Source organism: Oryza brachyantha, chromosome 11 (genome assembly GCF_000231095.2).
Source record: "Oryza brachyantha chromosome 11, ObraRS2, whole genome shotgun sequence".
NCBI classification, from domain to species: Eukaryota; Viridiplantae; Streptophyta; class Magnoliopsida; order Poales; family Poaceae; genus Oryza; species Oryza brachyantha.
The window spans coordinates 12,540,877-12,568,847 of record NC_023173.2 but is presented as its reverse complement, the minus strand read 5'-3'; the positions used below and the strand labels follow the sequence as shown (position 1 = coordinate 12,568,847).

Here is a 27,971-nt window from a genome sequence, read left to right as displayed (position 1 = left end):
GTATGCACGTACAGCTACAAAAATTGTTGAGCGATGAACAAATAAATATACGGTACATTTGGCGTGGAGTTTGGACAGTCGAGTAATTACCGCATGCGTGTGATATGGGCCGGGAAGAGGACAGCGAAATGGGCCTAATGGGCCGGCCGTACGTTGATTTGGGCTGGCCGCGTCGGAAGCGTCCCGGACACGTGCGACCTACCGCGCGGGTGGCGCTGGTCCATTGGATGGGGATCCGATGGTTCGTGCGGAGGCGTTTAGTACCACCTTGGAAGCGAACAGAGGATGCGACCAGCTTATAAACACGCAAGCTGCTATCTAGTTGTCTCTTCGGAGACATCCGATAAAATTGGAACGATACAGAGAAGATTAGCATGGCCCCTGCGCAAGGATGACACGCACAAATCGAGAAATGGTCCAAATTTTTTTGCGAATTCTGCCCGGGTCCCTGTCTGCGGAAATTTCCTTACAGATACGCCCCTGATTTCTTATATATGGGTCCTTTCTTCTTTGCACATGACCTCTCGCGATCTCTCCTCCATTTATATATAACTTTTGGGCCACCTACATTATTCACCCTAGTCCCTGGTATCTTACATATACGCCCCTCCACATATTCTTTTTGCACCCTATAGTTTTCGCAATATCTTGCATCTCTCTTTTTTGGGTAATTGCTTTGCTTTCTTCAGGTTTATTACCCATCTGCTGCTCACTTGTGTAATTAGTAACTGTGCCTTTGTTAAAACCCTTCTAGTCTTTACAAACTAGCCCTTGGGGGAATGTGGAGCTTTCACGGGTAAAGTTTTAGAAGGCCTGAATTCTTCAGTTTCGTTCTGCGTTTGGACAATTTTTTTTTTGAACAAAATTTGTTTTGTGTTTTGCAAGATGTACTTACAGATCTCCATTCAAGTGGTGTAAAATTATGTGGTTCGGATTTTTTTTCCTCCTACGCTTTTCTTTATTTTTCTACTGGAGCATAACGTCAAGTTTCTTTTTTTTTCTTTCAATTGAATTGTTCGTTCTACTTCTGTGAGGGCGAACATCCTAATTCCAGGTATTTTCTTCTGTCATACCATCAATTATTAACACAATATCAATTCTGTTCTTTAAAAAAGTTTACCACTTATTATTATTCCATGTTTTTTTTTAAAAAATGGCATGAGTTATTTTCACTGGAGGTCAATCCGTACTGCAAGGGCATGTTCAATGGTAGAACTCTTGGCTCTATCTCAAGCTACATCAGGAAAAAAAACCTCTCATAAAAAGAATAGTCTCTCAAGCCAACTCTTCATAATTACATACTCCCTCCATTTCATAATGTAAGGCGTTTTAGCTATGCTTAGATTCATCTATTAACCAATGTATATTGTTTATATATATGTCTAGATTTATTGATATCTATATGAATTTAGGATACGCTAGAAAATCTTACATTATGAAACGGAGGTAGTACTAATTAATTTCTAGTTCACATTCCATCTAGTTAGCGTCTCTGATTAAAGTCAGCACACGTATAAAGCAGATGTTCTGGTTATCTCCTCATTTTATGCGCCAAGAGCCGATGTTTTGCTGACTCATACAAAACAATTATTTTTCTCTCTCCTATCATCTCCCTCTTCCATGTCAGCAAGCATGCAACGATAGAGACAACAATGAGAGTCTTTCGTACGTGCCCTAACAGGAAAACACTCGTTGCAGTGACCCTGAGGCGCGGGGGGGGGGGGAATTCCAAGCAAATTAATGGGTTACATGATGGTGGTGGGTGGGGGCAAATCATGTGTTTTTTGTTTATAAGTCAAAGGGTGGGGGCAAATCATGTGTCTTTTTGTTTTATAAGTCAAAGGCTTTTATCATTTCGTAGTTCTAACTGTTTATAAGCTAAAATTTTAATTTTAAAACTTAACTTTAGACTTTATTTTGTGATTTTTATCATGATTTTTTATAAATTTTGTTTTTGAGTCAATATAGACACATATATAAAAGCTTTACATGTAATTATTTTTCGTTTTCAAAAACACGTTTTTGTTTTTTTTCAATAAGCGAAACGATGAAAGCTAAAGTTTATGTTTCTAATTTTAGAGTTTTTTTACTAAAGTTTATTTTTCGGCCTTAACTTTTTGATCAATAAGAATGCATATATAAAAGTTTTATTTATAAATTATTTTTTATTTACAAATATGTATTTTATCTTTTTTATAAAAAAACTAATCAATCACCCTGCTGTGTATAACACTCACCCGCGTGTCTCAGGCGACGTGTGATGCTGAAAATTCTACGCGTTACCATCGACCTTTCTACGCGATTAACCCGGGACAAAAAGACAAGCAAGCTCGGTAGTACATGGTAAACTCATCACCTCCTTTAATTTATATTCCTTATTCTGTCATAAATATTAGATGTTTAACATAAAACTTTTAAATATTTAGTTAAAACAAAACCAATGATACACGTAGATTTGCTTACAAAGTATTAGGGCCGCATTCGATATGACATAGATAAGTTAACTTATCCCTGACACAGAAAACGTAGTAATAGATTAGTATATGATTAATTAATTATTAATTATTAAAAAATACAAAATAGATTAATATGATTATTAAAAAACTTTCCTATAGAAAATTTTTATAAAAAACACACCGTTTAGCAGTTTGAGAAGTGTGCGCGCGGAAAACAAGAGTGACTTAGTTAATTTGTAGAACTTGTAGGGCCGAACGGGCCTCAGGACATCTTCAATCTTGAGTGCTAAAATAGAAACTTAAAAAGAGAAGGTTAAACACCTTACGTAAGAGCTTGCTTGGTGTTTCAATGCAAGGAAGCAAGCTGGCCGCTTGATTGTTTGCCGTTGCGTATATGTGCATGCTTGTTTGCCGTTACATACATATAATTGTAGTGCTCAAGCATCGATGTTAGAGAAAGCAATGCCCTTTTAACATAAATATCGGTATGGTTATGATGTGAGAGAAAAAAACGAATTTTCTCTTAGGTGTCCATTTAAGCATCGCTTGCGCTGTGGATGGCCTTAACTATTACCCTAGATGACGCCGAGGGCGGTGCCCCTTGCCACGTCCGTCTATCTAGCCCATTGCCGGAGAACGCAACACACGCGGCTTTGCACGAGAGAAACCAAAGACGACTTGGACAAAATCGAGACGATGAACGAAGTCGCAATCTCCCGCGGGAAAACCAAGCGGGCGACAGCGTGGACGATGGCCCATGTACTTTTTCCTATTTTTTTTATAAAAAAACACTTTATTCCCATGGCGAATCAGTGGTAGTATTTTATTGGCATGTATATGAATCTAAATAGAATAAAAAAAATCTTATAATAGAGAACAAAGATAATATATTTTATTTTTTAAAACTCCTCTGATTAAATATGTTCATAGTGACAAAATGAGGCAGAGAACATGCCATCTTTGATCCTCAATTGCTCAAGATGTTTTGTGTGCTAAAGACGGCTAGAACTGATGACGACCATCTAGCTCTGTCTATATAGCATTCGACGGTACGTTCTTTGGGTGAAAAAGTTTAAAACCTAACCATAGCATAATTTAATAACTATAGTATAATTACAATATAACTTATATATAACTCATATGTAATTATCCAAAAAAAAACGTGTTTGGCTTCGTGGATAGCAGAGGCATTCTTACTGTGAAGATGGTGAGTTTGATTTATCCTCTTCCGCATGCATGGATTTTTTTTTTCTCCCTACCTCGAAACCATGAATCTTGAGACGGTAATGTTGGTTGGATTTCTTGCCACTGAACCAAAGAGATGACAGATGGATCCAGTCCACACTCATGGCCATGCGCCCATGCACTCCTAGCAATGGTAAACAACTCTTTAGGGGCTGTTGCGCACATTCCCCTCTCACGCGTTGTTTCTGGAGTCTCTCTTGATCCCCTCTGTGCATGTATATAGGAAACATTACTCACACTAGCATGACGACTAACGTACAGAGCAGGAACCCTAACTCTGCCAATCCTAAAGACATGTAGAAAGGGGATCGAAGAGCGAATTCCACCGCCATTCATTGCAGGGGATGAAGATCACTAATTGCAGGGCATCAAGGTCACCGGTGTTCATCGAGGCTAGCATGCTCATTGGCGCCCCCATCTTGCACGGTAATCCACACATCGCACGACCTAAACAACATATATGTCTTCATTGAGTACCATTCATTATCATCACCGATTTCGCATTAGAAATTAGGTGATCATGCATAGCGTAAATTAATGATTTAAGAATTAGCTCCAATAGGTCGAATGCTCATAAATTCAAAACTTTTTGTGAGAGAAAATATGTTTATGGGAGTTACGGTAAATCTACTTAGGATGGCAACACCGCCACCTGCAGCGACAACTGCTATGACAAAAGACGATGTCACTGTTCAGAGAAGAAAGGCGACACATGTAGGGTGAAGATGTTGGATAAGAACTCAAATTAATATGAGCTTGTTGTCCTCAGGGAGGACGAAGAACTGAAGTAGGAACCCCAACACCTTCCTTCCCACGAGGGGAGCAACTTGGCAAGGTGACAAAGTGGAATACTTAGCCTCATTGATGTCGTCCTCTCCTTCTCCACCTGCCATGGGACACGGTTCCTCAGACTTACTTCCCGCTAACTTTAGATCATTAACATATGGACTCACTTGATAGAGAGCTCACATGTCAACAACACAGGTTGAGAGAAGAAAGTTAGAGGATCACAATCTCATGTCATGCATCTCGGCTCCTCGACGTCCTCATCCACCTACGTCATTATACTTAGATACCAGGATGACGAAGTTGATGCTATATTAGCCTTGTTAACTAGTAGGATAATTCGCCTTCAAAGCCCACAAAAACAAAGGGTTGTTCGCAAGCTTGGGAAGGTATTGGGCTGCGAGAGATAGGTTGTATAACTATTTCTGTAGCTCATCATATAAATTATATACCCCTATCCATACCTATCTACTGACTATAGTACATAACTTTCTTTGTTCACACACCGCGTGTGGATTGGAGTCTTTATCATAAACCGATTACCCTCCGCTCCAAATGGCTCTATCTCTCCCACAAAGCTATGGAAACCAAGTTTCTCGACTTAAAACTTAAAAAAAAATTTACTCAGTTTTATGGTAGAACAGAAGAAGCACAATTTCCTTTAATAACGAGAAATCCAACCGAAGAGAAGCAAACATAATAATAGCCTGATAAAAAAATATATTTTGTCTAGAGTACCTTAGCAGCCCACTTCGTACAATCCACTGCCTAATCACTTGGCTACATCCGTCTTTTTTTTCCTCCATTCATCATTATTCTATATTAATATTCTGACCTATATGTACTTCGATCGAGATTTCAGTTTTGGACGACGTATAAGCTTGGGTTATAGTAGGCCTTGGATCTTTTTTTTATTGTCTTGGAAACATGGTCACTGTTTGTAAAGCATATGCAAATGCTTGCGACAATCAAAACATTTTAGTGTTAAAAGTTTTATTGAAAAGTTTTCCGAATCCAGAATATCCAACACCAATAAGGCCACGTTCGGCTCCCCTTCCTAACCTAAGATTCACTTATTTTTCTTCACTAGCAAGATACCGTGCTTCGCTACGGGTAAAATGAATCATTATATATTAAAGAAACCACTAAAACATATATGAAATGCAGTAATAATTAATTAATTATGTGAACCATATGATAACTATATATCATGTTAGTACAATTTAACAAACAATCAATCCCATAAAGAGCAATTAATCATTGCATGTTTTCACTATACATGATTCAACAATAATGGGATGTGAATGTGAAATTGTCTAGCTAATCCTAACCTATGCAAACAACAATGATAGAAATAGAACACGGTCTATGCCAATTGGTTATGATTTTTATGATGAAAAAATTTGTCCATCGGATTTAAATCATAAATCATTGTATTTATAACTATTTTTTCGGTATTAAAGGATATTCATGGTGATTTTGTCCATCAAAGCTGTGCTAGACTGTGTGAGCGCCACGCTCTGGGAGTCTAGGTGGACTAAGATTATATAAACCATGTTATATGAATCAACCTCACATATACATATATGTTTCAGCTGAGGTTTACCGAATGCTAAATATAAATATAAATAAAGCAATTTATAGTTGTTTTGCTAGAACGGCCTACGTGACGCTCAGCATGGATGTGACTCGGACAGCCTGGAGGCAAGTAGGCAACAGCGCGGGTGCAACCCACTCAGGCGAGCGCGCGGCACACGGGCCGCCGCCATGGTGTGGGGGCACAGCCCGCGACCTGGCAACGTAGCGGCCGTGGCCCATTGATCGCACCACGGCCCACCGATCGCTGCGCTAAGTCCTCAGCGGAATACAAATACGTTACGAAAACGAATACATATATACGGATGACGGACGAAATTTGTTGCCAGAATCATTACCGCTTTTTATAATAATATAGATGTACATGCTTTCCAAATTAATTGCTAAACGGTGTATTTTCGGAAAAATAAAAAATTACTTTAAAAATCATATTAATCTATTTTTTAAAAAAAATATAATTAATAATTAATTAATTATATACTAATCTATCACGCTGGATAACTAACCATCATGCCGAGCGCGGCCCATCCTAACAAGGCCCATCACCACAGTAATATATCTCTATTTGGTCCAGAACAACAATCCGGCCCATCCTAACACGGCCCACCGGCCCAATCAGGGAAAAGCCCATGCCCAAGACGCGCGTTCGCGCCGTACCGCACCCTCGCGGCACGGCGGCGACGGCTGCGCTGGATCGGAGCGCCGGCGGCCACGGAGACGAGCTGCAGAGCTCGCCGCGGCACGCCATGCTGATGCTTGTGGTAGGTGGCGTCGTGCCGATGCCGTGCCGTGCCATCATTGCCCGTCTCTGCTGAAGTTACCTTTACTCCTGGAGAAAAATTGATGGCCCATACTTTCTTCCTTCTTTTCTTTCTCTCTCTCGACATGCACTTCATCGCCATTTGCCATCATTTCTCCGACGCAATCTAGTCGCCATGAATAAACGGGACGTGTAGAAAGTCAGTATTCGCTTCATTCCATAGGACTTTTTGGCATTCCTTAGATTCATACGTGTGGTAATGAATCTAGACACGTATACATAACACATACACTGATACATGGATTGATCTAGACAAAAAAAAAATAGATGAATCTAGACGAATCCAAAAAATCTTATAATATAGAATGGACGGAGTAGCATCGGTTCATCGATCCACATGCTTGCTTTCGGTTCAGTTCCAGTATCATTTCTCTTACTGCTTTGGGCACTTCCATGGTGAGCAATTGATCTTTCAGTATGGAGAGGAGGTAGAGGAGGAATGGAGCCTAGGGATCATGCATGAATGAACAGATGCATTGGAAGCCACTTAATTCCATTCGAATGCGTTGAACTCACATGAATCGATGGGAGCTCTCATGGTGTCTCTCACCCAGCATCCAGGAGTTTGCCTGAATAGTTGTGTTGCAATTGTCACACACACAGGTCACAGGCACAAGTTTTGAGTTCATGCTGAAAGATCAGACACGCTTTCTGCGCGAGGCAAGCCACAAACATCGCCGTCATCATTGAGATCTAGCTATTTCAGAAAGTTCAGTCAGATTGTGTACACATCTTCAAGTTGTTTCGATTTTATTTTCCTCACCCTGAATGTGCAAGAACATGCACAGGACAGCTGCATTTTATGCAGAAACCATAGATCATTTACAATGCAAAGAGCAGGCACAAAATTTTTCCTTTCAACTTACTTTAGACAATTGCCAAGCCTGGAACTAATACAGAAGAAAAAAAGAGGGGAACAAAACCTTGAGATCGAACAAATGATGCCCTTATCGCGGCATTGAAACAGCTTAAGCTAGCAGCAGGAGGCGAATGCAGCAAACACTTTCTTACAGAACTAAAGCAATAGACCACTTGCAGAAGCAGGAACAGAAGGGACTCTAATCAATTCTCCCAGCAGCAGCAGCAGCAGCAGAAGCATTGCATTGCCAAACAGCTTCTTCTCCAGTATCATGAGAACGTTTCTGGCAGAGGCCTTCCCTGGAGGAAGGCCCTGAAGAGCACCAGAGACCGTTCGGGCTGCGAGAACGGCGCCTCGTGCGAAGCCCCTCTGATGGTGGCAAAGGACAGCATGTCTCCATAAACCTGAGTCCATCCACCAACCTTGCATTGTTGAAAACCACATTTCAGTAGATGAGATACAGTCTTGGTGTTTTGTTTGCAAACAAGATGTAGAATATGTTTGAGCTCTCTCAACCTGTTGCCCCTCGAACCAAACTCGGTATGGGACCGTCGTCTTGAGGCCTAAATTGCGCGCCAAGTTCTGCACAAGCGTCCTGCTCCCCGTTAGCGGGATGACCGAGTCTTGATCACCACTGCAAAAATTTGTGAGGAAACAATGCTGTTATGCTACATTGTTACATCACCCATGCTTGAGCTTTATACATCATGTATCCCCAAAGTTGAGAGGACCCTCAAAAAGGAAAAGGTTCAGGTACAAATATGCATCATGCTGAAGATGCAAAGTACAATGTTCTAAGCCTCATGTAAAGGGCTAACTCCATAGATTAGCTTTCTCCCCTTTTTTTTCTCTTCCTTTTTCACATGAAAAGTGGTATATGTCAAGTAACCCAATAGTGTTAATGCCGGGGTTCTTGAAGCTTTTTTGTCTCCACAAATTTCAGAGGTCCCACATACAAAGTTCAGACAATTTTATACCACGCTAAAGGTAACATTGTACAGAGGCTTAGACCTTGTACTTGGATATAGTCAAGCCTTAATTTTTATCAAGAGATTCCTAAACTTTGCGATTCATACGAGAAAAGAGATATGCTTTGAATCTGTATCCTTTTTATACCTGTAAACTAGCACACGGATGCCAGACTTTACAAGTGATCCCACTATGTTAATGGTTGGAATCTGCAGGTTGAGTAGCTCATACTCGAGAACACTGTAGCAAATAGACAAGAACTACCATGGGTTAGGTGTATCAAAACACATGGCACAAAGTATCTGAATAAGCAAACATATACAGTTCTATTTCAGTAAACTACCTGCTGCAAACCGCCCAATTCTTTACACCAATGAGCTTAGCATGGAGTGCTTCCTGCACATCCTTCCTGTTCAGGTAGTTCACCGTCTCGTCCTCGACGCAAACGTCGATCCGCTGTCCCGCTTGTTGCTGCACAACAACAACAAAAACAACACATCCATGTAGTTTCAGATAACTGATGGCTAACCCAATAGCTAGATTTGATCAGGTTGTGACGAATGATCAATTGAGCATACATGAGGAGTGAGGATCTTGGACTGTGAGAGGACTGATGACAAGCAGACATCCAGTGTGACGTCGTATTTGTCGACGAATCGGCTAGTCTCCCTTGTCACTTGGTTCATCACCCTTGTGCAAAGCGGGGTAAGCGATCCACCGTAGTACTCGGTGACATAGCGGGAGTAGTTGCAAACCGAGGTGAAAATTCTGTATGTTGAGTCTGAAATCAGCCCATGGGACCAGAAGTACTCTGCCCTAGAGTTGAAGTCAGTGGTGAACTCAAGAACAGGATTACCAAGCTGTCCAAAAAGAGAATTTGAAATTAGTAAGCAAGGCAGCATCACTGAGCAATGAATGCAATTTGTTTCTGTTGTCTTAGAGTTTCAGTTTGCTTACAGCAATCCCTTTGAGGTTGAAGATCTTGTTCTTCTTGTTAAATTCCACCATGACTTCAGCAAGTTGTGGAATGTAATGCCCTGATATATGCCAAGAAAAATAATCATGGTAAGTCCATATCTGTCTTGTTGGGTATTAAAGAATCATAAATGAAATGCAGAAAAAAGATGGTAAAATGAAACTGTATATACATGCCTGCATAACTTTCTCCAGAAATGTACAGTTCTCTGCCTTTGTACTGTGGGAACTTTTCAAGCCACCTTTGCAAGAACACCATATTGTCCATTGCTTCATTCATTCAGAAAAAGCAAAGTCAGAACTCTTATCACTTGCAGTCACAAACCTGAGCCCTTAAAAATGCTTTATTGCATAGTGCAAAGCAAACAATATCATTCTTAGAAACTGAGTAAATGCAAAGAAAAAGGAATACAGCTACTGATAGAGCAGTGAGAGTGTGAGACTTAATTTTTCTACAATAATTTCTGCACAGGGATGCAGTACTGAAAAATAACAGGATCAGAAACAGAGGCAAGGAAAACAAAAACAGAGAACATAAGCCTTGAGGTTAAAAAAAATCAGAATACCTGTCATCTTATCATCCACACCCTGGTAGTATGCAGCATCAGAAGAATAGGAGTACCCAACACCAGCTGGTGTCTCCAGGTATATCACATTGGCCTCTGCAGAGTAACAACAATTACAACACCACTAGAACAGTTAAACATGTGCATCTTTCTTGATCCAGCAAAAGGTTCAAGAATTGGAATTGGCATGCAAAGCCACAAAGAAAAGGTAGGCTGGTAGTAATCATAGTCTCATACACACCTTTGTTCCAACTGTACTCATTCTTCACCAAGACCTGCCCACTAGGCCTGAAAGGGCCATTCTCTGAGAAAGCTCCAACGCCAAGTGAAGAACAGCCAGGACCTGCAACAAACATTGGACCAGAGCAATTTCAAGAAACCATCAAAATGTACAGACAAAAGGGGAAAATTTTGGGTCAAGGATTACAAGGGAAAACAAATCAAAAGGAACAAATTTAGCAAACAAGTTCAGTAAAGCAAGAAACAGGAGAAAAAAATCAAGAAACTGCACTCAAGAAGAGCAAACTATGCATTCAGACTCAGGAAACCAAGAATGCCAAGACCCACCTCCATTGAGCCAGAGAACAAGGGGCTTTGTGGCAGGATCAAGCTCAGCCTCCACAAAGTAGTAGAAGAGAGCCCTCTTGCCCTTGTCATCCACCCCAATGTAGCCAGCATACTGCCCAAAGCTCACCTCAGGCTGGCCTGGTAGCCTTGTGATCCTGTCTCCTCCATTGCAAGAGCCCAGATGGAACAATGCAGCAATGAGTAGCAGCTGGAGTGAAGACACCACCACCATGGCCAATGGCCTGTTGCAGCTCACCAGAGCCTGCATTGTCTTCAAGAAAGTGAGAGAGAAAGAGAGGCTTTGAGAACTTCAGATAGGAGAGGGACTTAGAGCAAGAGAGATTGGGTGCTGAGGAGGCAAGAGTCAAGTGTGCTCTTTTGCATTGAGAGTGGAGCAAAGGAGGAGAGCAGAAGTAAAAAAAAACTTCAAAAGATGAATGATTTAGTGGACTGTTGGAGGGTGGAAGGAGGCGAGAGTGGCACTAGTAGTGGCAGCAGCAGTAGGAGATGCAGCAAGGCAAGGCCTTCTCTTTGCTTGGAGCATGTGGTTGCATTAGAATATATAGCAGAGGAAAAGAGAATAAAAGGTACATTTTGTTGGACTATTGGGTTTGTCTGACAGGCTCCATTAATTATGCATCTTATCAGGATCAGGTTTGAGATAAACACAGTAGTTAAGAAGGGGGTGTTTAGATTGAGAAAAATTTTCGGAGAAGTGTCACGTCAAATGTTTGACCGAATGTTGGAAGGGGTTTTCGGACACAAATGAATAAAAGAATTTTACGGCCAGCTTGGAAACCGCGAGACGAATTTTTTGAGTTTAATTAATTTGCCATTAGCACATGTTGGTTACTGTAGCACTTATGGCTAATCATGGACTAATTAGGCTTAAAAGATTCGTCTCAACATTTCTTCCGTAACTGTACAATTAGTTTTTTGGTTCATCTATGTTTAATGCTTTATGTAGGTGTCCAAAAATTTGATGTGATGTTTTTAGAAAAAAATTTGGAAACTAAACAAAACCTAACTGTTTTCATGAATGTCAGTTTGTTCCTACAGCCACTCATGCATGGCAAGATTCAGAACATAGGATGGTCATTGGCACTTGGCAGCCTTTAATACGAAAACTTTCAGATGACATCTGGATGAGCATTAGCATTAGCATTTCAGGTCACATTGTACATGGGCACATATGTTGAAAAATGTAATAAGAAAATGAATTTTCTTGTGAGCTTCTCTCATTGAACTGAGTATTATGAAATGATGGTATCTAGAACTGAGGTAAAAGCAACATAGCAGTTTACATGTGAACAATTTGGACAAACAAGACACTGACAAAACAGTAGGTGGACACACTTAAATTAAGTACATATGATTCAAAGTTAGCTGTTTCTAATTTGCAATTCCCAAAGTACATGCTGCTAGTAGATACATCACCAAAGTCCATCGTTTTACTTTTTAAAGGAAAAAACCAAATAACATATTTACAAATAAAAATAATTTATAAATAAAACTTTTATATATGTGTTCTTGTTATCAAAAACAAAGATTGAAAAATAAATATGATAAAAAAAACTTTAAATTTTAGATTAAAAGTTTAATTTTAGCTTATAAACATAAGCAGAAGAGAAAAGATTAGGCTACATGTCAACCATATACAAATGAAAATCTCCTCATTTTGTAACTTTTCTATGCAGCGCTAGTAGAAATCAATGAACATTCTCACGTCTGTGTACACATTCAGTTGTGCAATTTTATACTAATTCACATTGGAAAAATAAACTGGAAATGCTTAGTTTAATGGGTCACATGATGAGAGAGAAAGAGAGAGAGAGAGGGGGACAAGATGGACCCAAGGGGCAAAAGCCTTTGCTGCATTACAGAAAGTAGGCTTTTTAGCTAGGGCTTCCACAGTGTCACTCTTTTTTTTATGCTGCTGTCTTGTGCAGAAATGGTGGCGACTGTTAGAGCCGTTAACTCATAAGCAGAGGATTAATCTTACAAATTTTTTTTTCTGAAAAAAAATTAAGGCAGACTGGTATATAATATTGTGATATACTGTTACACCTAGTAACAAGGAACAGGTTTCAAACTGATTCAGTTTTATATAATAAGATAAAAGAAGGTGGTATTTTGGCTGTTGTGAACTTGTGATCTCTAGCCTCCGTCCAATGCGGGGTGTATTGGTACTTGAAATGTGCCATTTACCTGCAACACACATTCAATTTTTTTAGTTAGTAGACTAGAGTAGCTGCTACCAAAACATTGGCATGAACTGAAGTAGTGAAGCACTGCAACTTTTGCATGCTCTACTTTATTTTGCCCATGTCAACACACTTCCTTCCACACATAAACAATTTTCATGTAGGACGTGGGCCGTTTTCTTATAGGCTTATTCGGTCTATAGGATCATATAATTAAATTATAGTAATAAGAAAAGTAAAGGATTAGTGTGTCATGTCAATTTCAGTCCAAAGAAATTTTTTTCATGAGGTCTCATCCTATACTAAGAATCATTTGGAATTAAGGTGATGTTTGGGACGAGTAACTTATTTTCAGTCCCCATCGAATGTTTAGATGCTTATTATAAATAGTAAACGTAGAATATTAATAAAACTCATCCATAATCTTGGACTAATTCGCGAAACGAATCTATTGAGCCTAATTAATCCATGATTAGCCTATGTGATTCTACAGTAAACATGCTCTAATTATGGATAAATTAGGCTTAAAAAATTCGTCACACTGATTACCACTCATTTATAAAATTAGTTTTTTATTAGTCTATGTTTAATACTTCAAATTAGTGTTCAAACATCCGATGTGACATAGGGCTAAAAAGTTTAGCCCCATCTAAACAACCCCTAACTCACCACAACACAGTCGTAAGGAATTGGTTAGGGTCCATTCTTGTTAAACGAATGGTATTGACAAGAAAAAAAAAATCCTAAGGCTTCAATTCATGCAACATTCCTTTTGAAATCCACTTAGCCGAATAAGCCCTTAGCAAGATTAATCCTCGGCTTTTGCATATACGCTTCATGAATTGTTAAACAGTATATATTTTTATAAAATGGTTTATATAGAAATTTATTATTTCATCTTTGTATAGCATATTTTTAATTTTATATTAGTTAATTTTATCGTTTTTACTATTAAATAGCTATAAAAAATATTAGATAATTTTTCATCGTTCATATTTCATCAAAAAAAAAGAATACAGTGTTCAACAGTCCACACATATCCACTCAAAAACAGAAAAATTGTGGCTACAATAATAGCAATAAAATGTATATGTTTCCTCTGTTTCAGAGTATATTTGTTGAACTACATAGGCACCCATATTTTGGTACCGACGAAGTATTTGATATCTTGTGTATATATCATATAGCTGTACTTTTTATAGTCATGGCTGTAAATATGGGGAGAAATATTACAAAACAAGCATGTATGGATAATGGATTTGTTTCCTTGGAAAGTTATTGATACTGATATCTAACCTTTGAAACAAGGTTGTCTTTGCATTTTAGGGGCAATATAATGATATTTTTTTTCTCTTCAGAATGCTCAGGACGTATTTTACTTAGACAAGTTCAGCCCAAATACTGAAACCAAATCACAAAACTGGGGCTGTGAAAGCAGCATCTTTCTTTACTGAATAATACTTGTCTATAAAACTGATACTCTGATCCAAACATTCCATTCTGGTTTAACAACTTCAAGCATAGCCCAAAATTGTTAATTACAGGTGATGTACTGCAGTGGGAGCTGTCATTACCGATTTCACTCAACTTAATCACGCGATAACCAAGGCCTGCAATTGGACGCATACAGATGTTTTTGTCCTGGGAGAGACATTCAGGTGAGGCATGAAGCTGCTGTCTGGAGTAGTAACCCCTGCATCTTTGTTTTTTTCTCATTGACATCCTCCACTATCTCTATCTCTTCATTTTCTTCTCAGGGGTGTTTAGATTGAGAAAATTTTTGAAATAAGTATCATGTTAAATGTTTGACCGGATGTCGGAAGGGGTTTTCGGACACGAATGAAAAAATGAATTTCACGGCTAGCCTGGAAACCACGAGACGAATCTTTTGAGCCTACTTAATCCGTCATTAGCACATGTTGTTTACTGTAGCACTTATGGCTAATCATGGACTAATTAGGCTTAAAAGATCCGTCTCAAGATTTCTTCCGTAACTATGTAATTGGTTTTTTGATTCATCTATATTTAATGCTTTATTTAGATATCCAAAAATTCAATGTGATGTTTTTGAAAAAAAAATTTGGGAACTAAACAAGGCCTCACTTTCCTGTCTCTGATCTCTGTTGGTGTGTCTCTGTATGTGTGTGACTGATTGATTGCTGAAGAGAGATGGCCTTTTAGGCACAAAAACCAAACCAACCCACCATCTAATCTTATTTTTAGGAGCAACAGCAAAGCATTATTATTGCAAATGCAAACACCAAGATATTCCAAGATTCCTGCCTCCGTTTCCCTGTTCTGCATTGTAAACCGAACTGTGAAAAGGGAGCATTTTTGCTCTGCAGGTTGTTGTTGATCTTGATCTGACCGGAATGTATCAGGTTACATCCATTTTCTTTCTGTTGGATACTTCAGGGTTGGATCATACATACACTTGACAGTGCAGATTCACTTTACTGGTGGATAGAGTAGTGTTTTTTTTTTTGAATGGAGAAATTTCAGAGATTTTTATATGTGTAATAACCTAATCCAGGAAAATTAAGAAAAATTCATGTATTCCAAATGAGCCTTATATTTGTATACTAACTATTTGCTGCTCTTTTTGTACTTTGTACATATTTTCGAACAATTACTTCCTCTCCTAAAATACAATATTTATCACCATTTCTTAATTCAAACTATATTGAGTTTGATCAAGTTTACATAGAACAACTTTTATTTGTGAAATATAGGAAAGAGTATTAAAATTTACCACGCAAATTAAGTAAACCATAAAAGTATATCATAATGGATATAATTATGCTTATTTTATATTGTACATATTTTTTATAAACATGGTCAAAATTAGGATAGATATTTTTAAAACATTTTTAATAAATAATTTTATTACTAAACCTTGGGAGAAAATATTTTCGTTGTATGAACATTTTGACCATGGCACCAATATTGTGGTGGCAAAATAACGCCGCCACGCAGAGTAGTTGGCGTGGCAGTCTTGTCAAGCGTGACAGCTTGTCTTGCCACGCCAACCAGCTTACGTGACAACATTGTTTTACCACACCATCAATACTGACATGGGCAAAAGGTTCATATTGTAAAAATATTTTTCTCTTAAGGTTCAATAATAAAATTATTTATTAAAAAGGTTTAAAAAATAAAAAAATATGTCGGGAGGGAGTAGGAATTAAAAAGAAAGAAATTAACAGTTTTAGCTTTTAACCAAAATCATATCACAAAAGGGGCATTGATCTATTGGTCTTGTTTGGAAGCTTAACTAACAATATCACCCTACTTTTTTCATTTTGCTCATTTGACCATCGTTTTCAAAGACAAACCGGACATCTGACCCTATTATGTTAATCCTTGCTGACGGTATTAACATATCCAAAAAATATGACAAAAGCCTCTTTCTTATTTGATCTTGCTTTATTATGTGAAATTAGGCTAGGATTTGTCCGTTTGTAAATATGCGTACAAAATTAAATTATTTGAAACATAAGTGATACGTTATGAATAAATTTGAATTATTTGTGTTGAATTTGATACATTTTGCATAATTTGAATATCAAGAATATTTCAAGTATAGTTTTGAAATATAAAAGAGGATATACTCTGATTACTCTGGCATGACAGGACAAACTTCTCTGCAAAGCTAACAGGGAGATACATGAATGTTTTTTGCTTTCATATAAAGAATAAACAGGGCAACCCCATGCAATTATTGAGTTAATACACCATGCCTCCCCCTGCCCTATTTTTCCCCCTCTAATAGCTTTAGAAGAACAACAGAGTAGTAGTACTAGACTAGTAATTAACAAAAGGGAGAAGGGTAGGATGAGGGCCTAAGCTCTATAAAGATGACACTTAATTATGCTGCCGTATCTTGGAGAATAGAGTGTGTGTGGAGGAGGATGCACGGGCCACATGCTTCCCTGCAAAATTTCATCTGCTGAAAGTTATTTTGATGTTTGTTCTGCTGCTCCGTATAGCACTACAGGGATGACTATTGGTCGACCCGCGGATATTTTGGAGTCGACTTTAGTTCAACTAAATAAGCTAAATTTTATTTTGAGGTGAAACTTAGTTTATTTTGTTGAACTAGAGATAACCCTAAATTACCCGTAGGTCGACCCATAACCATCCTTAGCACTACTATAATTGATCAAATTGTTCTTATCACCTTTTGGATAAAAGCAGGTGAAAGGGTTTGCCTTTATGCAAGCCATGCATTGCAGGCAATTAAGCGGTTGGCTAAAACCCTGGATCATGGGTACCTGCAAAAGGAGGATATACTGCCTTTAGTGTTGTTCTCAGTTCAGTTGTGAACAATGTAGTTTGGTTGGTTGGTTAAGCCGTTAAGGGGTGCAGTAATAGGTTTTATGGCCTTATGGGTCAATATTTTTAAGTTTGGGATAAATGTAAACCTAACACTGTTTAAAATATTATTGCAAAACTACTATTAAAAAATACAAAAATAATATTGTAACTATCATTCTGGCGGCATATTGTAATATAGAAAAATGGAGACAAATTTGCAAAGACCCCAGCTTTAGGTCCGTAGGCATATGGTCAAGTAGATTTGCTTATGTGTTTTTCATTAATTTAAATGATCTAAGAGTTGTGCATGGATAATAAGTAAATGGACAAGGTTGGAAATATCAGAGAGGACAAATCTACAAGGACACTGGTAATCGCAAGGATAGGGTTAATTTTATTCAGAATGTGGATCTGGACCAGATTTAAATATGGGTATAAATATGCTACTGAACCTTTGTAATCCATAAAACTTTGAGGGTTTCTTAGACACTCCATGTGGGTTTCCTAAAAACGTGAAACATGGCCCAAAAAAAAAACAGGATTTCAATATGAATACAAAACATAGGGTTACAAAATACATAAAAAATACATAAATGATCGTTTTGAATAAACCATATGAAAAATAAAATGAGTGACATAGACTAAAAAAATATTCAAAAGGTTGGAGCACTTGCTCCGAAATCCACATACATTGAGTCAGAAATTCGTTAGAGTGATAATATACTAAATAGGATGATGTTTTCATATTTGACTTTTTTGTTTTTAAATTTTAAAACCAAACTCTCTAACAACTTATTTCAATATCTGAATCTTTTAAGCAGGTGACCAATTAAATAACGTTATAATGCCAGGTGCTCGTTGCATGATATCGTTAATAAAAGAAGAATTCTAGCAGCATTGTGAGCTCTGATTGCAACATACTGGAGCATTCTGGTACCCCCACCTTCCCAGCTTATCAATGCGATTTGAAATAGAATGATGATTTTTTTGCTGTAGCGGTGGTATTCCAGTTTTCATATAACCTCCAGGTTGTCGAGGACTCCGATTGGCTAAATTTTGCACAAAGAATAAATGAAGTAAGAAAATTTAAATTTTAGGTAAAACTCTACTGTCTGTCTCAAAAATACTCTATGTTTAGTTTATCTTATTTGTCTAAAAAATATTTTTGAACTAATTATTGCATTTGAGTTGGTAAAATAGGAGAAAATGCATTAGGATTTAAAAACTGAAAGACGTGCTAGTATCTGTAGTATTGGTTAGGTATATGTGAGGTTGGCTAAAAGTAATATCTTTTAGGGGATGGAGGAGCATGTTTCTAGGCTTAACAAATTAAACACTAGCTCATGCTGTAAAATAAAATTTAATGAAAAAATAATAAAATCAACTCTAAAATTATAATTTATGTTTTAATTAAACATACTTTTTTGGTTGCAGCTATTAAGCGTGCCAACAAACAGACAATGAGAGAGCGGCAAACTAATCGAACATGCTCGTGGACAACCAAGAGCATGTCCAAGAGAGTTTCTGACAGCTGCAGATTCTCATGGGATCTCTAGAAGTACAAAAACTCTCTTAAACAATACTTAACTTCTGAGAATATAAAATTATGGAATTATAGAAGCCAGGAGCTGAAAAATCTAACTTTTCTAAATTCTGATAAGCTAGCTTCTCACCAGTGGCGGATCTAGTCAACGAGATTAGAGGGTCTGAATACTTTAGATAGAGTTTCAGCCCTCTTTTCTATTAATCTTTGTCATAAAATTTTAGAGAGGTCTTCGTGGGGGTTTCAATGACTTTAACGAGGGTAGCGGTGGCTCGAGCCCTGCCGCCCTATGTTGGATTTGCCCCTGCTTCTCACGGGTTGTTTCTTGTAATCTTAAGCTCTCCAAACAGGCCCCGAGATCCAAATCAAATTCATGGTTAAACTAAACGATGGATAATGAATACATACAAGATTTCCTCAAGGAATGTAATTTTCTCCACTTGTTTTCGCCCAAGGAATTCAATCAAAAGCAAGCATGAGAACAGTACAAAAAAAAAGAGATCGATGTTATGAATCTTCCAAAGATCCATCCTCTCCCAACTTTTTCTTTGCAATACACACATCATACTATGCGACACTTTCGCCAACAGTTCCCCCATCTGAGGACATCTCTCCATCAGCTGAGGCTGTCATCTATCGTCCTCTCTCTCAATCGCTTCCGTTACACTTACACCCATGCATTATGCATCAAACCGTACGTGCCGTCCATGTCCATCGATCCATTTTTTTTCTATCACAAGAGCTGCTGCTAGCTTTGCTTTGCTTGCACATGCATGTCAGAAAGAGACAATGCAATTGCAGAAAATGCGTTTGCCCAAATAACCAAGGAGATATATATATATATATATATATATATATATATATATATAGAGAGAGAGAGAGAGAGAGAGAGAGAGGGGGGCGGGGGGAGAGAGGCCAATCAATAATTCATGTGAAGAACAAGGGGGCCATCTCGTCGTTGGAGTAGCTTTCATCTCCTTGGGATTCCAAGCCCTGCTGCTGCTGTACCTAACAGCAGCTTGTATTGGTACACTTGTCATGAAAATTTTTACGTATTATATCAGACGTTTGACCGGATGTTGAAAGGGGTTTTTGGACAAAAATGAAAAAATGAATTTCACGGGTGACGTGGAAACTGCAAGACGAATCTTCTGAGCCTAATTAATCCGTCATTAACGCATATTGATTACTGTAGCACCTATGGCTAATCATATAATAATTAGGCTCAAAAGATTCGTCCCACGATTTTTTACATAACTGTGCAATTAGTTTTTCAATTAATCTATGTTTAATACTCTATTTATGTGTCTAAAGATTTGATGTGATGTTTTTGGGCGAAATTTTTTTTGGAAGGCCTCGTCCAGTAGTAGTAGTAGGATTAACAGTGCAGTTGCTGACTGATGAGAGCTTGTACTGCCACTTTGTCTGCAAATTAAAATGCAAAAAGGTAAATATATATGTATATGAGAAGAAGAGATTCCAAAGTCTTGCATGTACGGATCTATTCATCGGTGAAGACTAGTATTACTCCCTGCCACCCATGATATAAGGAATTATATATATTTTTTAAAAAACGATTAAGAACATGTCAACAGTACAAATTATGTCAAAAAAGGATGGCAGATGGAGAAATAAGAACTGATTAATGTGGGATAAAATGGTAGTAGATAAAGAATAATGTTGTGTAAAAATTGACCGATTAAAAATAAAGTAGAGTATTATCTCGGGATGACAAAATTTCTTATATCCTAGAACAAATTTGAATGACAAAACACATTATATTACGATACGAAGAGAATAATTCACCTAGAAAAGCCCCTCCAAGCAATACATAATATATTCTCAATTAACCGATGGATCATTTTAAGATTTGTTTGCTACAGCCACTAGATCTCGTCACTTCTCTATCTTCCTCATCGCCTAGCTAGTAAGCTACGAATCGTTTAGATGGGGTTAAATTTTTTAGTCTCATGTCATATCGGATGTTTGAACATTAATTTGAAGTATTAAATACAGACTAATAAAAAAACTAATTTCATAAATGAGAGCTAATCCACGAGACGAATTTTTTGAGCTTAATTAATCCATAATTAGCAAATGTTTACAGTAACATCACATATGCTAATCATAGATTAATTATGCTCATTAGATTCGTCTCGTAAATTAGTCCAAAATTATAGATGAGTTTTATTAATAACATATGTTTACTATTATACAAGTGTCGAAACATCCGATATAACTAGAGACTTTTAACCCTTAAAACAAACACCCCTAGATGCCGCTGCTTTTGACCTCCTCCTCAATCCTACACAGCTACACCCCAGCCCTCAGTAGGCCTGTTCCTCCTCTCTAGTCTCTCTACTGTCTAGTCTTGTTTGCTTCTTCATCTCCGGTGACTTTTTCTCTCGTAACCGTTGCTTGGTTAGGGTTTCAATGCCCATGACGTTTACACCGGCTCACCGTCCACTATAGATCCCACGGCTTCGGTCGCGGTGTCGCGACTGAGGGGCTGTTTGGATCCTCTAATTTTTTAAGTCCATGCCACATCGCATATTTGGATACTAATTAGAAATATTAAATATAGACTATTAATAAAATTCATCACATATTCTCGACTATTTCGCGAGACAATCTATTGAGTTTAATTAGTCTAAATTAGCGAATGTGATGCTACAATAAACATTTGCTGACCGTGGATTAATTAGGCTTAAAAATTTGTCTAATGAAATAGCCTTTATTTATACAATTAGTTTTGTTATCGATTAATATTTAATACTCCTAATTAACGTCCAAACATCCGATGTGATAAGAACTTAACAAAGTCCATAGATCCCAACGGCCTCCAATCCGTTGGGATGTCTCTCGATTTGCCCACCATCGGGCTATCGGCTTCTACGGTCATCCCTCGCCTACCACAGCCATCCCTCTAAGCCCAAAAAACTCCCACTTACTCGCACTCTCACTTACACCACTTTTAATCTAAAATCTAGCTAAACTCTACTATCAATATCAATATTGTCGCCGACTTAAGAAAAGGATGAGCTAGGGTTGTTGGAGCACGATCACAAAAAGCAAATCCAAAGGTTAGGAATCTACAACATCTTACTATTGTTTTTTTTGTCGAATATTAATGTGATTTAGCAAATCTTTTTTTTTCTCCCTAACTTTCTTTGATGTTTTTCATGCATGGCAGGTATATATGATCGGATTTTGTTTAATTCACCCCTTTTTTTATACCGAAGACATTTTTTCTGCCAGATGGATCGATCTCAATGCACGTATTCGTGTATTCGCCTCGGCCCTCGTGCCATGCATAAAGACAAGCTAGCTTCCTGCAGCAACGCTATACATATACCCAGGGTTCCCCTCACCGTTCCTCCCGCGGAAAACGCGGCGCCGCGCTCCCGTGGATTCCGTAAGGTAACGGCAAAAATCGCACCGAATTTAAAAACAAAAAAGTTGAATTCAAAACTGCACGATAAACGCGTTTGCCACACGGTTTTGCACGGTTACCGCGCAGTTTCACGCGGTAACCGCAGTAAGTACTTGTTGAAACAACGGATGAGAACAACGGAAACCGTGGTTTTCGTGCGGTTTTTACAGCCGAAACTATGGTTAACACGAGGAGGCCGCGGGTATGATGTCAAATGCAAAAATAACATTAAAAAATCTTTAAAATACATGAAAAATAGAAAAATATTTTGTGACTATATTTGTGAGTTGTGACATAGGAAAAATAGGAAAATAGAACATGTTTTTGGGAAAACAAGAAAATTTTTACATGACCTTTTTCTAAATTCTTGATATTGCAACATAGAAACATACACCGTTATGTCACCCTTTACAAAATAATTCACACCAATAACAACTAATAACAACTTCATTTTGATTGTTGCGTCACAACTACACCTACTACCCATTATTACTAACATGCACATGTAATTTTTCTCCATACATATTTTTCCATATATCTATCGTTGTATATTTGTATTTCAATATTATGTACCATAGTCTCTAGTGCAAATTAATAATGACTCAACAACAAAATATTCTTAACCATCTTTCTATAAAATATATATTATTTGCAATAGGCTATTTTTTAATTTTGTTTCCCGAAATTCTCGTTTTTAATTTTTAATTATGCCAAAAATACATTTTTTTCATGAATTTCTTTGACAAAACTACACACTATATCAACCTATACAACATAGTAGTATATTTTTTCCATTAAATTTCCTTAAAATTTTTAAATTCTTCTCAAATTTAAATATGGTTACCGTGGCTTACCGAAGCCGTGCCCCCGCGGACCCTTCAGTTACCGCGGTTACCCGCAGGATTGTAAACCCTGCATATCCCTTTGTATGCAGTGATGAGCTGCAGGAGGTGATCGATGCAGATATTAGCCCTAAATATGAGTATTCTTGATTATGTTTAGTATAAATTAAGGTTAAAAACAAACTATGGTGTCCCTTAATAAATAATATACAGGGTTGGAGGATATTTGGGAATAATTAAAATAGTTAGAATTTCAAACGGAAAGTACTTGGCAACAAGAGAATTACTATTACGAATACCGTTAGAAGTACCTATATTTTAAATAAGATTTAAATATTAGATTATATCTAAAACGGATATTTATACCCTCTCCGTCCCTAAGTATTTGACATCGTTGACTTTTTTAAATATGTTTGTGTGACATCCTAGCGCAATATGACATATGAGGCTCATGCGAGCTATGTGCACATGTTTAGTACCAACCATATCACTCCTGGGTTAACCCTCTTACACGAAACGAGGATAAAAGTGTAAGCTGGGTAGTATATGTAGGTGGGCCTGTCCGTTGGTTGGGCTGGGCTACGCGGTTCTAGAGGGCGGGCTGTTACAGTTTACCCATTCGTCTTACTCAAAAACTTTTGGGAAATATGTAAAACTATACGTATACATAAAGGTATATTTAACAATGAATCAGATGATAGGAAAAAAATTAATAATTACTTAATTTTTTGAATAAGACAAACGGTCAAACTTGTTTAAAAAATCAACGGCGTCAAATATTTAGGTTTTAAAAAATTAACGACGTCAAATATTTAGATACGGAGGAAGTATATGAGAAGTCCTATGTATATATACAGTAAAGCCTGTACAGGTCACGAGATCGCACAACAACATGCTTGCTCTTACGTTCGTGCAGAAATGCAGGACTGCAGATCACGCAGCAACGATCAGACGCGAGTGGATTTTTCGCACTACTTTTGACCGTTTTGGGCATGCAAATGCAACAAAACCTGATAACCTGATTAGTTTGTGTATGCATGCAATGGGGATATACGTACGCGCGTGCCCGTGGAACTTTCATAAGCCTTTGTGCTATGGAAGTAGTAACAATAACGTCGATCTAGCCCAACAAGAGACCCAGAAAATTTGGAAACCTATGTACACAAACTTTCTTCTATTTACCATGGCGCCGAAGCGTGAGAAAAATATTCATTTTTGATTGAAGTTTTTTTATAAAAAACCAATCTATTAATAAAATAACTTTTCTAAAAGTGCTAGTAAAATGTAAAAAATAACCTGAAGCCTCTATAATTTCACACAAGACTACAAAACCACGTCTGTTGGCATTAGTAGACCACTGATCGAGCCGGTAGCTGCGGCAAAGCAAGAGTACGGAGCAGCAGCAGCTAGTCTGCCTGCCAGCATGGACAGTAGATTGCCACATGAAATGCCAGCCTCACTGTGGATAGTACTAGTAGCATCAGCATCAGCAGCTAGCCCATGGAATCTTGTCAGTGCGTTACACGGCCTGCGTCTCGATCGTCAGTGTACTCTGTGCATCATCGTGCAGCGCATATGCATATGCTGACCTGGTAGCTATCTAGTAGTAGGAGTATACTGGCCTCTGCACAATATGACCATCGCGTTGCATCTGCATGCATGCACTTGCCGCAGTACGCTGCTACAGATACCATGCCTAGCTCGTCGATCTGCCGTGCACTTGCATTTGCATATATGCTTGCATTCTGATGGAGTTGGCTTGGTGTATATACGTACCACACATCTTTTGGTTTTTGCATGCTTATAAGCCAAAATTTAAATTTTTAACTTTAGATTTAAGATTGATTTTAAAATTTTTTTTATCATAGTTGATTTTCAGCATTGGCTTTTAGCTTGCAATAATCACGTACATAAAAGTTTTATTCATAAATTATTTTCTATAAATTATATATATATATATGATGATGTATGTATGTGTGTATGCATCCATGCATGCAGTGATAGATTGTATGTACAGGGCTACCCTGTACTGTGGATATATCTGCAGTTAGATATGGATATCCAACACAGAATCCTAGGTGGTGTTTAGGGGTTGTTTAGATGGGGCTAAAAAATTTAGCCCTACGTCACATCAGATCTTTCGATATTAATTTGAAGTATTAAACATAGACTAATAAAATAACTAATTTTATAAATAAGAGTTAATCCATGAGACAAATTTTTTTATTCTAATTAATCCATAATTAGCAAATATTTACTGTAGCATCACATAGGCTAATCATGGATTAATTAAGCTTATTAGATTCGTCTCGTGAATTAGTTCAAGATTATGGATGGGTTTTATTAATAGACTACGTTTACTATTTATAATAAGTATCCAAACATCCGATGTGATAGGGGCTAAACAAACACCCCCTAGATTGAGAAAATTTTTGGAAGAAATGTCACATCAAATGTTTGACCGGATGTCGGAAGGGGTTTTCGGACAAGAATGAAAAACGAATTTCATGGCTAGCCTAGAAACCGCGAGACGAATCTTTTGAGCCTAATTAATTTATCATTAGCACATGTTGGTTACTGTAGCTCTTATGGCTAATCATGGGCTAATTAGGCTCAAAAGATTCGTCTTAGGATTTCTTTCATAACTATGTAATTAGTTTTTTGGTTCATTTATGTTTAATGCTTTATTTATGTGTTCAAAAATTCGATATGATGTTTTTTTAAAAAAAAATAGGAACTAAACAGGCTCTACTATATATGCATTGCATTGCACAAGGCTATGTGTGTGTGTCTGTGTGATGGTAATGCATTGGCTGCAGTGAGCTGCTGCACGTACCCAGCAGCTGCATGCCTGCAGCAATTGCTGCACGTACTGCGTACTACATACAGGTGAGCAGGACGGATGCATGCATGCATGGGGCTTTGGCTAGAGAACAAGAGGCAACAGCACAAGAGAACAAGAACGTGGAGAAGTTGGCCCCGGTGAACGAGCGTATTGGGCAGTAACTTGCAGGGAGCTCACGGACAGATTCTCTCTGTGTCTGTGTTTTCCTGTGCGTGCGATATTTGTATTCATTTTTTAAATTAATCTTACTCGAGCATGCAATATTTTAGTGTGTTTTTATTTTGTGACATGTTTTAATTATATTGACCACTAGCTGAGGATTTTCTTTTCGAAATGGGCCTGCCTAGAGGATTATACTTAAAACTATGTGATAGAAATAGCAAATTAATTACTCCCTCCACTTTTAATATAAACACTTATATCATTCTTAATTTGTATAAAAAAATATAAGCATTTGTACGGTACAAAATTTCTTCCATCTACCACACATCATTCAAAAATCTCCATTATTATACCCTCAACCGCCCTAGCACTACTTTCAAGTGCGAAATCTCAATAATATACAACCTCATCTTTTCATTTTTGCTTATACTTATATACTAAAATTAAATTTTCAACCTTAAATTAGGGTTGATTTTGGAGTTTTTTATTGTAGTTTATTTTTCAACCTTTGTTTTAGATCACTAAGAACATGTTTATAAAAGTTTTATTGACATATTATATTTTATTTCCAAATCACCCCTATAGTGTACAACTATTTTATTGCGTGACAACATATATATGCTTATATTTTGAAATGGAAAGAGGAATAAATGGATATCTCTCACGGGTTTTTGTGAGGGTCCATCAAAGATTGTTGCCATCGGTTATGGTCATAGGCCCGTCGCCGATAGTTGTTTCTCATCACTAACCAGGCGGTCCAGGCCGTCGTCAGGCACAAATACTCTCTCCGTATTTTTATGTATGACACGATTGGTTTTTAGAATCATGTTTGACCATTCGTCTTATTCAAAATTTATATCTAAATATACAAAATTATAATACATAATTAAAGTTTTTATAATAATAAATTATATTATAAAAAATACTTAATAATTATATAATTTTTTTAATAAAACGAATGGTCAAACGTGGACCTAAAAGTCAACGGCGTCATATAAAAAAATATGGAGGGAGTATATGTTTCTGCATGCCACCGATAAGGGAATCTACAGTGGTAATGAATCAAATCAGATGCACACATAATCATGTACTGCTGCTCGAATCATGGCATGCTTTCAGAAAGGCAACATGTAAATTTGTAAAAAGTGGTTACACATATATAATTACCATTTGCTACACCTGTGCTGAATTATGAGCACATTAATTAATTAAATGCCTAAATGGTCCATCCATATATGATCCATGGCTATTATATACAGTCTCATGCATGATTGCCTCCTCTTTGTTGGATCTTGATGTGAGGTGATGGAAGTGATTAAAAATATGGCATGCATGCGTGCCTAGGAGTTAGGACGAAGAACTGCGTGCATGCATGGATCGAGAGACATATATTCCACGTAGAAAAACCATAGGTGATTGGCCCCAGCTTAGCTCCCCTTAAAAAGAAGCAACCAATGCTTAAATATATATGAGCTGTCAAATTATGTTAGTAATTAATTATACCACATGCTCGATCTTCCCCCACATGTTGGTTCGCAAATCACGACATTTTTTATCTCCGTCATTCTATGTTTGACGTCGTTGACTTTTTATACACGTTTAACTATTTGTCTTGTTTAATTCTTTTTGTAAAATATGTAAAATTATATATGTGCATAAAAGTATATTTAACAATGAATAAAATGATATAAAAATAATTAATGATTATGTAAATTTTTTAATAAGACGAATAGTTAAACGTGAATAAAAAAGTCAACGACATTAGACATTTAACTATAATGGTAGG

General features: G+C 37.4%; 1 protein-coding gene and 1 non-coding gene across 2 annotated transcripts; one reads left to right on the top strand and one right to left on the bottom strand.

Annotated features, from left to right (window-relative positions):
- Positions 1-324: 324 nt before the first annotated feature.
- Positions 325-427, top strand: LOC121055849. Its single transcript, XR_005812834.1, has one exon. It is a non-coding gene; the product is annotated as a U6 spliceosomal RNA (small nuclear RNA).
- Positions 428-7,757: 7,330 nt separating this feature from the next.
- On the bottom strand, positions 7,758-11,376 carry LOC102722340 (serine carboxypeptidase-like 45). The gene is made up of 10 exons (XM_006662897.2): positions 10,840-11,376; positions 10,514-10,615; positions 10,273-10,368; positions 9,884-9,976; positions 9,689-9,768; positions 9,310-9,591; positions 9,075-9,202; positions 8,879-8,971; positions 8,279-8,396; positions 7,758-8,184 (listed from the first exon to the last, which is right to left on the bottom strand). The coding sequence occupies exons 1-10, from the start codon at positions 11,105-11,107 to the stop codon at positions 8,032-8,034; spliced, it is 1,413 nt and encodes a 470-aa protein (XP_006662960.1). The 5' UTR covers positions 11,108-11,376; the 3' UTR covers positions 7,758-8,031.
- Positions 11,377-27,971: the final 16,595 nt, after the last annotated feature.

Bases quoted from the DNA above. Each gene is read 5' to 3' on its own strand.
- LOC102722340 (XM_006662897.2), bottom strand. From the start codon at position 11,107: ATGCAGGCTCTGGTGAGCTGCAACAGGCCATTGGCCATGGTGGTGGTG. The intron at 8,972-9,074 runs GTAGTTTACTGA...TATTTGCTACAG, and splicing joins AATTGGGCGGTTTGCAGCAG to TGTTCTCGAGTATGAGCTAC. The intron at 8,185-8,278 runs GTTGAGAGAGCT...CAACAATGCAAG, and splicing joins TTTGGTTCGAGGGGCAACAG to GTTGGTGGATGGACTCAGGT.